Source organism: Nematolebias whitei, chromosome 17 (assembly GCF_014905685.2).
Source record: "Nematolebias whitei isolate Nwh7 chromosome 17, NemWhi1, whole genome shotgun sequence".
Taxonomy (NCBI): Eukaryota; Metazoa; Chordata; class Actinopteri; order Cyprinodontiformes; family Rivulidae; genus Nematolebias; species Nematolebias whitei.
Genome location: NC_056514.1, coordinates 29,921,739 through 29,939,242, shown reverse-complemented (window position 1 = coordinate 29,939,242; position 17,504 = coordinate 29,921,739). Strand labels below are relative to the sequence as shown.

General features: G+C 39.7%; 2 protein-coding genes across 2 annotated transcripts; both read left to right on the top strand.

The window, feature by feature from the left end:
* Window positions 1-1,873: 1,873 nt before the first annotated feature.
* Window positions 1,874-9,326, top strand: LOC119423509 (dual specificity protein phosphatase PHS1-like). The gene is made up of 7 exons (XM_037690906.1): window positions 1,874-1,998; window positions 2,079-2,296; window positions 2,376-2,571; window positions 4,727-4,749; window positions 8,179-8,290; window positions 8,465-8,682; window positions 9,115-9,326. The coding sequence occupies exons 1-7, from the start codon at window positions 1,874-1,876 to the stop codon at window positions 9,324-9,326; spliced, it is 1,104 nt and encodes a 367-aa protein (XP_037546834.1).
* Window positions 9,327-14,473: 5,147 nt separating this feature from the next.
* Window positions 14,474-16,925, top strand: LOC119423681 (dual specificity phosphatase DUPD1-like). The gene is made up of 3 exons (XM_037691087.1): window positions 14,474-14,833; window positions 15,786-16,006; window positions 16,735-16,925. Exons 1-3 carry the CDS (start codon window positions 14,679-14,681, stop codon window positions 16,923-16,925), a joined length of 567 nt encoding a protein of 188 aa, XP_037547015.1. The 5' UTR covers window positions 14,474-14,678.
* Window positions 16,926-17,504: the final 579 nt, after the last annotated feature.

Genomic DNA, 17,504 nt, shown 5'->3' with positions numbered 1-17,504 from the left:
AAAAAACAGAATCACATTAGAAAAAAATGGAATCACATTAGAAAAAACAGAATTACATTAGAAAAAAACGGAATCACATTAGAAAAAAACAGAATCACATTAGAAAAAAAAACGGAATCACATTAGAAAAAACGGAATCACATTAGAAAAAACGGAATTACATTAAACCAAACAGGAATCTTTTTTTTTTTTTTTTACTTTATTAATAGCATAAAACCAAACAAGAGAACAATATACAGTACACACAAAACGGAGATGTGTGTACTGTATATTTAAAAAAAGTTAAGTCAGGTCCTCTCAAACAACAACAACAAAAATAAAAAATTGTAGAAACGTTTCGTCTTTCATCCAAAATACTTCTTCAGTCTGAGGAGCTGTAATAAACTCAGTCTTATAAATAACACCTTCTCATAATGAATCAACCAGTTTGTTGTTGACATTCAAACCCAGCCGTTCACATGATCAAGGAGGACCATCAGCCTAATGATGGATTGTTAGCACCCTGATGTCTGCTTACTATTCACAGGAGGCTGAGTGATACTAACAATAACAGCATTATAAGAGGGGGACAGTTGAACATGGAGGCCTCCAGAGGACCTGACTTTACTTTTTTAGATTTTTCTACCTGGATTATTGAGCATGCATCAGGATGCACTGTATATTGTTCTGTTGTTCGGTTTTATGCTGTTAATAAAGTTAAAAAAAAAAATCCCGTTTTGCTTAATGTAATTCTGTTTTTTCAAATGTCATTCCGTTTTTTTCAAATATATTTCTGTTTTTCTATTGTGATTCTGGCCGCTTCCACTTGGGCCACTTCTGCTTTGGCTTAATGTAATTCCCTTTTTTTAAATTTTGTTAATTTACATCTTAGGGCCACCGTAATCTGCAACCTTTTAGATCAAAAGAGCCATTTCTGCCCCTTTATTTATTCAATTAAAAAAGAGCCTAGAGCCACGAAACCTGCTACAACTGTAATGATCAAGTGGCGGCCCATGGGCCACTTTGCGTTAGTTGGAAGAGACTTTTCTGACCAGTGTGGCATTTTAAAACTAACAATCAATAATGAATTTCAACATTTTTTCATATTTTTTACATTTTGGGACAAAAAATAACTATCCTGTAAATAAGTAAAAACTTCTAGTTTCTACCTTTAGATGAAAATGAAAACACTGAGCTCTGCAGGCCTATGTGACCTTCTATGTGTCACTGCACCAGCCAGAGCCTGAAAGCTCTACAGAGGATGGTGCAAACTGCAGAGGACGTCACTGGTAGCAGTCTCCACACCATCCAGAACATCTACCACCGCCGATGTCTGCGTAAAGCGTCATTACAGCACAAGGACTCTTCCATCTGTTACCCACAGGCAGACGATGCAGGAGTCTGCCATCGCGTACAAGACTAAAGGACAGCCATTACTCACAAGCTGTCAGATTAACGAACTCTCAGTAAATAACACTGAACAACTGGCATTGGACTGGATGCAGTGTTTCTTAAAAATAATTATTTTTGAAGTAATTTAACTTGGATCTTAGATTAAACTGAAACTGAATGTTCAGTTAGTACAGACATGTACTGATTGTACGGGTACATTTTGCTACAGGTTGGAATCTATTTATTTGACAAAAAATTGTATTTTGTTCTACTATAAGCATGTGATTGCTACTTATTTTAGGGCAACAAAATGAACGAACCTGTGAGCATCAAAACAAGTCATTTATACAGACTTAGAGATGTAAATGTGACATTTAGAAGACGGGTCACTGCTTTAATTTTAGAACTCGGGCACCTGTCTCTGCCTGTAGCAGCGTGGCCTCAGCCAAGTTTTAGCTTCAAAGTTTGTGAGTAAATAAATGCAGTCTTGATTTAATCAGAAATGAATAATATGCAGGGCAGCGGTTGTGCGTCTCCTGTTAAAGAGCTGCAGAAGGTTTTGTACGGCGGGAAAAGATTTGGGTACCATCTGGATGAAGTGTGGCCTAACCTCTTCATTGGGGACATGTGAGTGTTAATTAGCTCCGGGCTAATTTAAGCTTTAAAATCAGCTGTAAATGTATTTGCCTTTTGTTGTTCCTTTGCAGGTCAGCTGCCAGTGATCGCTACAGTCTCTGGAAGCTGGGAATTACTCATGTTGTGAACGCAGCTCACGGGAGGATGCACTGTCAGGGGAGTCGTGACTTCTACGGGCCCTCTGTGGATTATTACGGAGTCCCTGCAGACGACTCGCCGACCTTTGATCTTTCCGGTTATTTCGTCCCGGCTGCAGACTATATTCGGAACGCACTCGACGCAGGCGGTGGTAAATCCTCACTGTCAGCTTTTACACAAGTCAATCATCAAAATGCTGCATGCGTTCACTGCATCTCCTCCTTCTTCAGCTCGAGTTTTGGTTCACTGCGCAGTCGGAGTGAGCAGGTCGGCCTCTCTCGTCCTGGCCTACCTGATGATCCACCACCGCTTCACCCTCGTAGAGGCGATCGGGAAGGTCAAAGAGCACAGGTGGATTTTCCCAAACAGCGGTTTCCTCAGACAGCTTTGTGCTTTGGACGTGAAACTGCACAAGACTTCAGCTACGTGAGCAGAGTGCAACCTGAGAAGGAGTTTTCCTGATGATAAATAAAGCACGGTGGAGGGAGACGCCGGACTTTGACTGCACAAGTGTTTCCTCTCTGATGCTGTTTGATGAGAATCATGCAGCGTGTTTGCACCTTCATGTTGTCAGGGGACGTCCAAAAGGAGATCAGAGTGCTGAAAATTCAACCCTATCATCTAAAAGGCTTATTTCAGTTCATAATAAATGTGGAAACACTCATTTAAAGGTCAAGTCATTCACACTATTGTGATCCATTTTTCTTCTGTGTAGTTTTCGACACGATTCTCGTCCCGATGTTTTCAAGCTATTTTAACAAATCGTACATTAAAACGTTCAGCTCTTTCAGGAGATGCGTGCTATGACTTTTGGTATTGGTGCAACTTTAGCTTTTTGAAATATTTAGCCTTTTCTGCCACAAATGAATTGAGCTCATTTAAATCTTTAGATCTGTTTACAACCTTTTACTGCTTCTTTGACATTTTGATCTGGTTCAGCTTCTTTCAGTTTCTCTCTGCTAACTACAACATTTTTTGTGCTTCTTCTAACTTATTTCTGCCAATTTCAACTTGATGTGCTTCTTTCAGCTTATTTATGCAAGTTTCAGCTTTTCTAAAATTTCAGCCGATATATAGCTGTTTTATGCTAATTTAAGCTTTTTCAACTAACTCCACATTTTTTGCACTCACTTAAACTTTTTTCAGCCAATTTCAGCAAAAATGTGTTCTCGACTTCTTGTAATTTCAGCTTCTTTGCTTTTAGCTACCTTTCAGATGTTTATTGCTAATTTCACATTTTCCAGATAACTTCTACTTTTTGCGCTAATTTCTGCTTCTTTCAGTTTAAATGGGAAAACGTGTTCATTCTACTTTCTTCTGCTAATTTAAGCTTGTTCTACCTTTTCAGCTACTTTGTGAACATTTAGCTAATTTCATCTGTTTTCAGATAAATTCAAGTTTTTCTTGGCAATTTCTGCTACTTTCAGCATAATTAACTTCTTTATGATCATTTCAGCTTGTTATGCTCCTTTCCGCTTTTTCAGCTAGTTTCAACTTTTTCTTGTATTTCAGTTACTATTTAGCTGTTTTACGCAAATTTGAGCTTTTTCAGCTACATGTTTTTTAGCGGGCAGCATGGTGGCGCAACTGGTAGAGCTGCTGCCTCTCAGCGAGCAGGTCCTTGGTTCAAACCCCGGTCCAGGGGCCTTTCTGGGTGGAGTTTGCATGTTCTCTCCGTGCATGCGTGGGTTTTCTCCGGGTACTCTGGTTTCCTCCCACAGACCAAAAACATGCATGTTAGGCTGATTGGTAACTCTAAATTGTCCCTAGGTGTGAGTGAGAGAGTGAATGGTTGTTTGTCTCGTTTGTCTCCATGTGGCCCTGTGATGGACTTGCGACCCGTCCAGGGTGTACCCCGCCCCTCGCACAGTGATTGCTGGACATGGGCACCAGCGACCCCCGTGACCCAAAAATGGAATAAACGGGTCAAGATAATGGATGGATGGATGGATGGATTTATTTTTAAATGAAGCCAACAAGCAGAAACACATTAACAAAATACAGCAGCTTCCACAAGAATTAAAGAGGGAGGGAGCGGTGAGGTGCTTTTATTGGAATGTAGCTAATTACATTTATGAAACAATTTACCTTTCTGTTTACGCACAAATGGAGCTGTAGAGACTTTTAAATCTTTGCTTTAAGGTTTAACTTTTGATTTGAACAGAGCCAGCTGTGCTTTTTGTGTTTATTTTATTGTCCTTTTACTTGTTTTTACTGCATGAGTCAGCATTCACCTTATTGTTTTCTTGTTTACTGCTTTGACTTTGTGCTATTTTAGCTGCTCATGTCTCGAAACATGCAGCTCATCCAGGAGATGGGTGCTGTGAGTTGTGTTTTATTGTAACTATAGTACTGTTCAAAATGTTTAATTGTATTTCAAATGAAAAAAAATCCCATTGAAATACACAGAAAATCTCTTCAGTTTCTTTGAAAATGTTCTTTTGGAAACATTCTGGTCTTGTCTTATGCTTCTTTTAGATGTATAGCTTTTGTTTTGCTGATTTTAGCTTTTAGCTTCTAGCTAGTCTTTTGACTGTCTTAGCTAGTTTTTTTTGTTGTTGTACTTTTCTGTATTATGCAGGCGTTGGAAGTGGTGGGGCAGAGGTTAGAGAAGGTGAGAAGGTCACTTGTTTGACCCCAGACCAATAACATCAAAATGTGGGTGGGAAAGGTGAACCCTTGAGCAAGGCCCTTAACGCTCACCGTCTGCTCCCCTGGGTGCCCTACATGGCAGCCCTCTGCTCCACACAGAGGGCTGTGGTAGCTCGGCAGGAAGGGCATCCGGCGTAAAAAATACTTGCCATGTCTTTAAGTTAGTTCAGTGTGGTGACCCCTGAGGAAGGGAGCAGCCGAAAGAAAAGTAGTTTTTAGCTAGCGATTTGCTAATCTTTTGCTGCTTCCAGCAAACATTTAGCTTATTTTGTACCTTTGGATTTTAGCTAGACTATTGCTATATTTGACTTTTAGCTAGCATTAAGTTCCTTTTAAATAGCAATCTGTTTTTAGCTTTAAATTAGCATTCTGCTTCTTTTAGCCTCAACAATTCAGTTTCAGCTTTTTTAGCAAATTTCAGTAAAATAATTTAGCACTCAGAATTCAAGCTGTGTTTTCACAAAACACAAAAAGGCGGTTTCTCTTGTTAAATTTAATAAAGTTTTTTGTTGTCTTGGTATCTGGTTTGACGGTGAGTCCCTGTGATCGATAAAGACAAAACTGACCTAACTGAATATCTGCAAGTGTGAACAGCTGCATGTTTTTATTTTATTTTATTTTTCTGTAAATATCTGGTGCATTCAGGCTATTGATTTTAGTCCATCATTCTGCAGAAGCATACAGTATGTACATAAAAATATATATATTTAAATATTTTCGGACTCCATAAGGAGCAAGAAAATGAATAAATAAACTAAAGAAATGACTCTAGACTACAAATAAAGTTTGGTTAAAGGAATGAAAATAATATTTCTGTTGGTCGTTTTCAAATCGGGTGTTGTGCATCCAAAATTCTTCATCTATACTTGGTGAGTAATCTGTAATATTCAGTAATATAAAACAATCTGAGTTGCAAAATGTTCGCAGGATGTCTGAAAGATCAAATGGATTCAATGTTTTTCTGTCAAGTTCACCCAAGATGTTGCAAAAAAAACAAACAATAATAATAATTAAAAATGTTCACAATTTGTACAAACTTAAAAAAAAATTGATATAGTATTTTTAACGAGCCACTTAAAATACATGGAAATGTTCAAATTAAACGTCTGCCGTCTTAAAGAATGTCTGAAGAAGAAAAAAAAGATTTTCTTTCTGTCGAAAACAAAAGCAATTTCTTGCCGCATGAATTCTGCAAAGCTCATTTTCTGAGAAAGACTGTTCTTGTTTTTCACGGAAACACATTCAAAACACTTCCAAAGCTGTACTTTCACTTGAAAAAAAAAAGAAGAAAAAAACTTCATGAATACTTATGAAACATATTGAATATATCGTTTCCTGCAGCCTACATTTCAGATGGGATTAGTTTCATTACACTGAGCAGAAGCATCTTTAAAAATCAGTCAATAACTTTCTCCAGGTCAAAAATGACCCGGAGTTATGCATCGACTGATTCTGCACGCAGCATTACTTCTGGTATTTTACAACACACACACATTTTACATACAGTCCTAATGAAAAGAGATGAGAAAAGTACATTTTGTGGCGTTAATTACTTTTTTTTCAGTTTTAGAGCTAAAATGCTGGAAACTGACGTGCAACTAAAAGAGTAACATCGACAGAGCATGAAGCCTCATATAGTCACGTCCAGCCATCGCTAAAGATCATATTTGATATCAGGACACTTAACGAGCCGTGCAAAGCTGCTTGAACATTTGTTCCATAAATGTTGGAGTGTATCCAGTATCAGCTGTGAACTTTAACAATAATTACATTCAACTAGAGAAACTGCATTTCCTGCATACAGTGTGAAAGCTTACTGCTTAAGAACTTGTTGAAAAACAGCTTAAATTAGCTTCAATATCAGAAAAGTAGCTGAAAATGTAGAACAAGTTTATTTTAGCAGAAGAAAACACAAAGAGCACGTTTACTGAAAGAAGCAGAAATGAGCACAAAAAAGTGGAAATTATCTGAAAGAAAAGCTGAAAATTGCAACAACAACAACAAAAAAAAAAAACAGTTGAAAAGTAGCTAAAAAGTCAGAAAGAAAACTTAAATTACCAGGAGGAAGTGGAGAGAGAACATTTTAGCTGAATTGGGCTGAAAAAACGTTTAAATGAGTGCAAAAAAATGTAGAAAAAGCTAAAATTAGCATAACACAGCTAAATAGTAGCTGAAAAAACAGAAACTAGCAGAAATCAGCTGAAAGGAGCATAACAAGCTGAAATTAATAGAAATAAGTTAATTAGGCTGAAAGAAGCAGAAATGAGCACAAAGTGGAAATTATCTAAAAACAGCACAAATGCTAAAAATTAATTAATTAAAAAAAAAGTAGCTGCAAAGATAGAACAAGACAAATTTGCTGAAGAAAGCAGAAAAAACACGTTTGTCCAATTAGGCTGAAAGAAGCAGAAATGAACATGAAGAAGTGGAAATTATCTGACAAAAGCTGAAATTAGCACACAAAAAAAAACCCAGCTGAAGAGTAGCTAAAAAAGCAGAAAGAAGCTGAAGTTATCAGAAGGAAGTGGTGCAAGCACGTTTTGCTGAATTAGGCAGAAAAAGTTGAAATGAGTGCAAAAATGTGGAATTAGCTGAAAAAGCTTGAATTAGCTTAAAAACAGCTATAGAAAAATCTGAAACTTGCAGAAATAAGCTGAAAGGAGCATAACAAGCTGAAATTAGCAGAAAGATGTTAGAAGAAGCACAAAAATGCTCTAGTTAGCAGAAATAATGTAAAAGGAGCACAACACAGTTGGAATAATGGCTGAAATTAACTGAAAGTAGCTGAAAAAAGTTTAAATTTGCACAAGGAAGCTGAAAGAGAACAAAATGTGAAAGGAGCAGTAAAAGGTTGTAAACAGATCTAAAGATTTGAAGGATGTAAAATGAGCTCATTTAATTTCCTATGAGGGAAAAAGTGGCAGAAAAGGCTAAATATTTCAAAAAGCTAAAGTTGCACCAATACCAAAAGTCATGGCAGGATTGTTCTGAAAGATAAGAACGTTTTGATGTAAGATTTGTTGAAATAGCACAAAAATTGTGGAACAAGAAAGATGCAGAAATATGGAAGAAAAAAAAAGCATCACAATAGTGTGAATGCTTCATAAACATTCACACTATTATCACCACTTTATGAACTAATTCATTTGAAGTTTATTAAATGAGAGTCGTGTGGAAAGGCAGCGTGTTTGTTGCTCTGCCCTCTGTACGAGTAAGACTACATGCTGTTGGGCACCAGATAGGGTAACTGTCCAGCGACAGCTGCTTGTTCTGATCAACCGGAGCCGGAGAAACACCGAGACGGCTGTAATAAGACAAACACTTCAGCCGGCAACTGATCCAAGACAAGCGATTTGGACTTAAAAATGCCGACCCTGAAAGACAAGAGAAAAGAATATCTGACTGTGAAGGACCTGCAGAAAGTTTTGGACTCTTGTAAGCTACACCTCAATCAAATTGATGAAGTGTGGCCAAATGTATACATAGGAAATGTGTAAGTATGAGTTTCATTTATTAAGAATTACCACATTTGCTCTGCCAGTCATGTTGTACTACTGCAAAAAGTATTTGAAGTAACTCCTTCCGCATATCGACTCATTCTGGCAAAATAAATCTCTGTATGCGTCCCACACAAGTCTTGAACTTCTTTCTGTTTCTGTCTTGCCAGGGCAGTAGCCCAAAACAAGGCTGCCCTGCTGAAATTAGGTATAACTCATGTGTTAAACGCTGCTCACTCCAAGCGAGGCAGCATGGGGAACCGAAGCTTTTATGGCAACGACTTTGTGTATTTTGGCATTCCAGCCGATGACTCAACTCACTTTGATCTGGATGTTTACTTCCAGCCTGCAGCCGATTTTATTCATAAAGCGCTGAAGTCACCTGGTGGTAAGAGTTTTCCCTACTTACCAGATTTTTCATTTCACTCTGTAAAAGCCTTAATAGGGTTAACCTCTGCTCAAAGTCTCACATCGTGCTGCTCTTTCAGTGCCACCTGTCACCGCAGTGTAACAGCTTGTACTGGGGTACAAATGCATTTTCAGCTGGCAGTAATAAGAGTCTTACCTTGCAGACTTCAAGTACCGGTATATAATAGCTTCTTTGAAAGAAGCTATCAAGCAGAAGACGAGTTGGGATTAATGAGACAGTCGGCCTGTCTGCAAAGGGACCTTAAATGAACAAAGTCTTGGAAGTGTTGGCTCTATTTTTAGATCAAAACAGAAAAAGAGACAGTCCACGGTGTGAGACGGGCAGTCATGTATGATATTAATGAGGCTCTTACTAATCTTTCCCTTTTTCTTCCTTTGCTTTGTTCTTCAGGGAAGGTACTAGTGCACTGCATCATGGGAATGAGCCGCTCGTCGACCTTGGTACTGGCCTACCTCATGATCTACCACCGCCTTCCGCTCAAACAGGCGTTGCAGAAACTAATCCAGAAGAGGGCCATTTACCCCAATAGAAATTTCCTGGCTTTGCTGCTGGATCTGGATCTTCAGCTGACAAAGAAAAAGAAATCGTGCCAGATCCTGTGATCCAGAAGTGTTTACACCGCCCGGCCGCACGGCTGTGTGGTTTCTTGGAGCGATGCTGTAAAGCTGTTTGTTGACCCGGTTGTCCAAACCAAGGCACTTCTACGAAAAGTCCATCGTTACAGAGTTTGGTTCAACAACTGAGAGAATTTTGTTGAGACTCAGTTTAACATACCTGCACTTCAGAACGTTAGCATGTTGAACTAAAAAAAGAGGATTGGCATGTCGTACAGAAACAGAGCTTTACGGTCTTCAGTCTTGTGGGGATCATCTGCTGGTCTTCTCTGTAACTTTAAGCTTGTTGGGAGGTTTTGAGATGAGCTTGAGGTTCTGAAAGCTCTGGGGCATGTGTTCCTCAAGGATACTTGGAGCCTGCTCAGCTATTCCTCAATATTGATGAATTTTTCTAAATCTCCTGTTTGAAAACATCCCATAAAACATGAAACTGTCACCACCATGCAAATCAATTGGAATGCTTTTACAAGAGGGGTTCTTCATAACTTGGTATATTAGACTGAAATATGTTAAATGGAGGTCAAATTGAAGAGTCCTTGCAGTGGTTAGAATCAACGTATCGAACTTTGGCGAATCATTTTGACCTCCTTTCATTGTGTTGCGCGACACGAGGCTGATTAATTAGAGAATTCTCCAAAATCACACTGTCACTCCAATTGCACAATTGACCTTTTTATTGCTGATGCGCATGTGTAAAGTTGGGCACTACATTCATAGCTACGTATTCAAGATCAGTGGTCAGCTCTGGTCTTTTGCTCCTTTGCACCTGCTTTTTGCTGACTTTTACACACAAACGTATTTATAAATTAGTTATACAGTAGTCCCCGACTGTATTACAGTTCACTTTTTGCAGCTTCACTATATCACTTGATAACTTGCCATGGCAGAGCGCTCATCTTGTCCGTGACAGCGGGGAGGGGGGGTGGGGACACGGAGACGTGTCTGAGCTGCGCGCTGTTTGCGCCGACAGTTTGAGCCGACAGTTTGAGCATGGGGGTGGCGTTTCAGCGTGAGGGAAAAGAAAGTGTGAACATTGCCTTTAGCTTTTTAGCTAGAGCACCTGTTGCACACCGCTATCTTAGCGCTATGTCAGTGCCGGCAAATGGGGTAGGTTGGTTCAACGCACAGATTGGTTCAGTAGGCGGTGCGCTCAGTTCTGTTGACAGGGTGGGGCGTCCTGCTTGTATAATGGTAGGGAAAACACTGAAGGGTTTATAAAGCCTTAAATATTTATAAATAATAAAATATAATGCTGCTACTTCATGTATTTTCACCTACTGCGGGGTTTTTTGGAACGTAACCCCCGCTATAAGTGAGGGATCACTGTATTGGTATTTTACATTGTGTCCTCAACGTGCAGTGATGCCAGATGTCAAAATGACTGCAGAGCAGCTGAAACCTGAGGTAGACGTGAATATTTTTTTTTTACACTAAATGCATTTCAAAGAAGCAGACGTAGGCATGAATATATCTGGACCATAATGCATTGCAAAATACTGACATCAAGCATGTGCATTAAGTGTTTCCCCTAGATCAGCGCCGTTGGCGGTTTGCTCCTGGTATTATTATTTTTTGTCAGGGGGGTGGTGGATGTCACATCTGTGTTGCCCGCCTGCTAACTTAGCGCTACATTGCTAATTTTCAACGGAGGGCGGGGGTGATAGCAGAGCAGGTACGTCAGTTGCATTTTTGCTAGCTCGTTTGTATTGCGCCCCGTGCTACTTCAATACCGACAGTAGTCGACAGGGGTGGGGGAGTTTGGTAGACGTGCTCTCGGTTCCGTGGGCGGGGCAGGGCGGGGCAGGGCGGGGCAGGGCGGAGCAGCTTGTATAATGGAGGGGAAACACTGGCATTCATGTCTGTAAAGAGGTCGAAGTACTGTTATGTGCTAACAGCAACAGGAACAAAAGCATAGATAATTTAACGTCCTTAGGTATGTATTTGCAGTGAAGATGCTGGAAAACACAGGTAATATGAGAAGGGCTAACTGGACCTGTTCAATATTAGCAAATAAACTAGTTAGCAAGCTAACAGGCTACGTAGTTGATATTGTTTGTTTCTGAATACAAGCAGAAGTACCATTAAAAAGACAAAAATGGGACAAATTCATGCCATCATATCACAATTAAGACAAACAAGCTTGTTTTAATAAATTGGTTAATTTAAATAAAGAAATGTCTTAACAAAATAACAAATTATCTCAAGAAGAAAAACAAACAGCTGCTCAGATTCATGACTTTATAGCTTTTAAGCTAATAAGATTATTTTTCTTTACTTCTTTCTTACAAAAGAAAGGACCCAATTTTATTATGAATTATGTTTTGCAGAGCGTCAAACGTTGTCAAACTGTTTTGTCTCTAAAAAGAGAACCAGACTGGAACATCTTTCAGATACGTCCATGCTCAGAGAATTTTTTTGTTCGTTTTGTTTTTGAGTTGACTGCTGTGCATCAAAAAGCTTCAAGTCCTTCGGTTGTCCATGAAATCTTCTGTAACACCAACAGCTCATTTTATTTTAATCAGAACTTGTCAGCAATGATTTATACCAGTTAGGAATTTTATTGTAATTTTATAGTAGGTTAAATAAACATCATTTAGCCTTTCAAATTTAGAAAAACACCTCCAGTTTTTACGATACGGGCAGAACATTGTCTTTAGGATAGTCTAATACAGAATATAATTGTGGTTTTATTTCAGCAGAAATAATGTTTCAGCCTTTACGTCATGCAATATGAAATTTGTGTATATAATAAATGTATATTAAAGATGAAACATTTGCAATGAATTGTAAAAATTGCCTTTTTCTTTTGTGCTTTGAGCTTGTCAGAGCCGTCTCAAACTGTATTATTACCATTGTCTGATAAATAACCATTAAATGATCTTGAAATACGCAAAGGAGAGACCCCATCCTTGATCAAAAAGCTAAGTTAAAAACATTTCACTGCAGAGAGAAAAAAAAAAAGGATAAAAATTAAAAATAAAAATCCTAAAGCAAAGCACAACTGATCTAATTTTCTTGCTTTGAAAAAAAAAAGCTGTGTCCTCTCTTGCTTCCTGTACTGGCAGCTTGTTCAACCTTTAAGGAACGTAGAAGATGGTGCCAGAATTATTTTGGGATGTGATTCAGATGTTAAAATAGCAAAAAAGGGTTGCAGGGTAGATTACCAAGGAGAACGCAGACAGTTGTGCTGCCGACCTAGATGTAGCTTTGGAACCGAGAGACGATAAAAAGCAGCGATTTCAGCCGAGGGAGAGACGGTGAGTTGGAGAATATTTATCACTTAATACAGGATGTTTTTATTGTATGGTGTGGGTTTGTTTGCAAACTAAACTACCGGTAATCCAAAGAGCATTTCCTAAAGGATTATTGTGCTGTCCTTTAATCCAGATGAATCACATCTGAAAGGCCGAAAAGGAAGGTGAAATTCATAACACTACCACAAAGAGGGCCCGAGGAGGTAAAAAAAGACATTTTCATTTGCCCTCCATGTTAACTGCAGGCGCTTTCCCATAAGAAGTATCTTTAATTACACAAAAGTGGAGCAGGAAGGACAGGTTAGCCTAAGGGGGAGGCTGTGAAAGCAGAGCATATGCACCAGGGAAATCAGTTCTCTGCCCCTGACTGTGGGAGGGAGGGAAGGGCTGAATTCCTAGATCAATGAGGAGAAAGAAGAGCCTCCAGGTACGGCTCGTGTTGTATAAAGATGCACTTCACCCTGGCTTTCAGTGCTCACACACACACTCCGAGCATGAACTGGGTCATTTGAGGCTTTTCATGCATTTACTCTAAAAGTAACACACACAAAACAATCATAAGCAGAGACGCAGACAGCCATCGTGATGTGCAACCTCCATATGCCACAGCAGCTTAACAAAAGGTCACCGAAACAGATTTGGTCTCGGTGACTCATCCTGGAGGACTAAAAGCCTCCAAAACCCTGCGAGCCAAATTATATCTTCACACATGGGAAAAATGCAAATAAGAAGCTGTAACAATGAATACACATCACTTGTACATCCTCAGCCCTGAGCACAATAGCACGCATACCTAAATGGATGCTAATGTATACAGTATGTATAGTAAAAGTCTCTAAAGCTCTAAAGTCGCAGGTTAGACCTGCCAACAGGAAATAAAAAGCTGTTTACAGTCCTTGAATACTAATTTTTGGCATCTCTGGAGACAAATAAATCCACCAAGAGCTGCTGAATTGCAAATAACATAAAAAACAGAGAGGATTATGAGTTCACATTATAATTATGTGATCTTGTGCAAATGTTGAATGTACTTATTGGCAAAACTGAAGTCTATATTTAAATTATATACACCGTAGTAGGCCTAATAGGTGATAATTCTTCCAAAGACTCTACATTTGTTTTATTTCTTCATTACCTAAGAGGATGTCCTCACTTTAATTAAGTGAAATTGATGTTTTCATTAAAGTTTTCAAACATTTATAAAAGACAAGAGATGCTGCCTAAAACTGCTCACTGGTGCAAATGTTGTTTAAAACAAGTATAAAGAAAAAAAAAATTTTTTTTAAGACAACATATAGTGCCTTACATGGATATAAATGCATATATTAATTCAAGCAAAAAAAAAAAAAAAAAAATCATTTGATGTATTTAAGCTCAAAATATTTAAGCAATGCAAACGTCTTTTAAAGCAAATCACGCAAGCGCCCTGGTTGAGTTCTTCGCATATAAAATTTTAATATTAGTTGAAATTCAACATATAAAGGAAATACTTGATCATACAGCAGCAAGATGAGAGCTCCATGAATCAACGCCTCAAACAATATCCAAGAATTTAATTTTTTTTAGTCAAGTTACATTCTACTTGTTTATATAAAAAGGGACAGGAATTAAAAACTGTACAGAGACCAGCCACTGGGAGGCGCTCATCCTTTGTAGCTTCAACTTCCAGTTTCTAGTTCTGTTTCCAGTTATAATTTAGATTAATGGTTCAAACCTGAAATTATGCATCCTGGTTAATCTGATCACACGTGGACAGCACTAAAAACAGGAATGTGCGCAACTGGAATGGATCGCTTACACATGACATCATCGTTATTGATAACCCAACTGCTGGAACTGCTTGTTGTTCTGAGTCTCGTGGTAGTTTAGAGACTTAACAAGAAATGTCAATAATAGCCCCTTCAAACAAAAGCCCTCGCAGCTATAGGGTGACCCTCATCTCTTAGCCCCCAGGCCTTGTTGCCCTGCAGGCTTGTTCAGTAAACCCCATCATGCCCCTCAGCAGCCGCTGTGTTGCAAAGTTCACATTAATAACGGGTGGTGTTGGTACCGGCAGGTTGTTGGAGCAGAAGCGGAGCATCCAGACATGCCCAGAGGTCTCAGCCACCTGGCGAGCCCCGAGGTGCGAGCGGGCAGGTATGAGACCCCCTCAGCTTCAGAGCTGCACAGACTGATGTGGACAAAGAAAGGAAGCAGCAACCACCTGGATGAAGTTTATCCCAGGATCTATATTGGAGACATGTGAGAAATATTTAACTGCTCTGTCACCAAAAAAAAAAAAAAAAAAAGCAACAAAATAGCTCTATTGAATCCAACAAAGTTCAGTCAGGTCATCTGGATGGTTTCTTTGTGTTGAAAGGTTTCGTCTTTCATCCAAAGGACTTCATCAGTCCGAGGAGCCACAATAAACTCAGTCCCACAAGCACTCTAGTGGATCAACCAGTTTGATGGTGTTAAGATGGTTTCTGGGGCCCGCCCTCTCCTTCGTCAACTCCTCTGAGGCAGCCATAGCCAAAGTGGGTCATCAAAGTTCATGCTCAATAATCCAGGTAAAAATCCAGAAACCATCTTATCGCCATCAAACTGTTTGGCCCACTAAAGTAAAGTAAAGTGCTATGTGTTGTCATCATTGTATGTTCCCATACAATGGCAAAATGGGTTCTCTGCATTTAACCCATCGCACCTGAGATACACCCAGGTGGAGCAGTGGGCAGCTATGTAGGTGCCCAGGGAGCAACTGGGGATTGGGTGTCTAATCAGAGACACCACGACATGTGGGAATGGCTGGGGATTGAGCCTGGGACTTTCGGGTCCTGAGTCAGCTGCCCAGCCTCTACCCCATCTCACCCCCACCAACTCACTATGCGAGTGTGCTGCTTGTGGGACAGAGTTTGTTGTGGCTCCTCGGACTGATGAAGTCCTTTGAATGAAAGACAAAATGTTTCAGCACAAAGAAACCATCCAGAGGACCTGACTTAACTTTGTTGGATCTGTTTACCTGGATTATTGAGCACGAACTTTGATGAAACCCTGTTGAATATTTTACAAACATGACTGTGTCAAATATTTTGAACGGATGCTTGATTATCTCTCGCCGAGTCAAAAACTTGACACATTGGTAGCTGAAAATCATTACCAACACATCAAGCTCTAAAAATTACACCATTTTTTAAAAATATATTTTTCCTTGCAGGTATGCAGCAAAAAACAAAAGGACACTCCAGTCTCACCACATCACCCACGTGCTCAATGCTGCCGACGGAAAATTCAACGTCAACACGGGGCCCAGCTTCTACAGAGACACCAGCATCACGTATCAAGGAGTGGAAGCTTTCGACATGCCGTCGTTTGACTTGAGCTCCTTCTTTTATCCAGCAGCCCAGTTCATGAAAAATGCTTTAAGCTTGCCAACAGGTGAGGAGCGCTCATCGTTTTAACTTGAGGAAAACCAGACAGATAGCAGAATCATCAATTTCCATTACAGCCCCCCCCCACCCCCACCCTTGTATTGCTCATTAAAATGCAAATCAAACACTAAACATAATATCAGGATAATATCTCCCCCCTCCCACCCCATGGTAATCTTCTCATATAGGCTCAGGCCGTTGTCAGGAAAATGAGTTTTAAATGGATTGTCGTGGTAATTTGAAAGCTAGACTTTTATTGGACATGGAAATTACACAATTATGTTTGCGACCTGTGCCTGCGCGTCCCGTTATGTAAAGCGAAGTCGTATCTGACGTGACAGTAATAAGACGAGGCCTCCTCCTTCACATGCTGGCCGATCGGGGGCTCCGGTGTGTGGCGGGGGTCTGTGGTAATCCCTGGCAGAAATACACAGAAGCCAAGACAGTTCAATTACGCGCTCCTCTGCTCCCTAATCCTCAAACCCGATAAGAAACCAGGGATTAAAGTGTGCAGAAACATTTGCTGTGTTGAAAACTTTCAGTCTGGAAGTCAAAAGTACTTTTCTCTCCTGTGATGTTGATGGTTTTTAATCCTCAGAGCAGGAACAAATTGGACATTTAGAATAATGTTGGACACAATAATCCATTGATTGCCTGGTTGTAAATATAGAAAAGGAGAGTCAGAGCTCTGAAGTGATCCACTGGAAGTGTGTTTTTGTTTCTCGTGATTGGCAGGTAAGGTGTTAGTCCACTGTGCAATGGGGCTCAGCCGCTCGTCCACTCTGGTTCTGGCCTACCTGATGATCCATGAACACATGACGCTGGCAGACGCCATCAAAGCAGTCAGCGCCAACAGGAACATTTCACCAAATGAGGGATTTCTGGAGCAGCTTAGAAATTTGGACATAAAGCTGCACCGCTATTAAGCAGCTGGATCAACAAACAGAAAAATAATCCTTGTTATATTTGCCTGCTGTTGATATGTGTGTTTCAAAGTGCTAGAATGACAAAAGATATGAATGTGATTTTTTTATTTAACCTCGCAAGATAAAATCCATCTTTGTGTAAAAATTTGGCAGCACAGTGGCTCAGTGTTTAGCACTGTTGCCTCACAGCAAGAAGGTCCTGGGTTCAATTTGTCTTTCTGTGTGGAGTTTGCATGTTCTTCTCGTGCTTGCGTGGGTTTTCTCCGAGTACTCCAGTTTCCTCCCACAGATCAAAAACATGCATGTTAGGCTGCCTTCAGGCCCAGGCCTCCCTTGCAAAAGAGCTCTGTTATCTCAATGGGATTTGCCTGGTTAAATAAAAAAAGTTAATAAATAAATAAAAAATAAAAGCCTACTTTTTTTTGGATTATAAGGCACAATATCAATGAACGCGTCTGTTTTCATACATACGGCATGCCAGATTATAAGGCACATTAAGTACGGCACGCCAGATTAGTCAAACTTTATTCAACTCCAACAAAAAAGGTTGAATCATGTCATCTGGACTTCGTTTTTTTT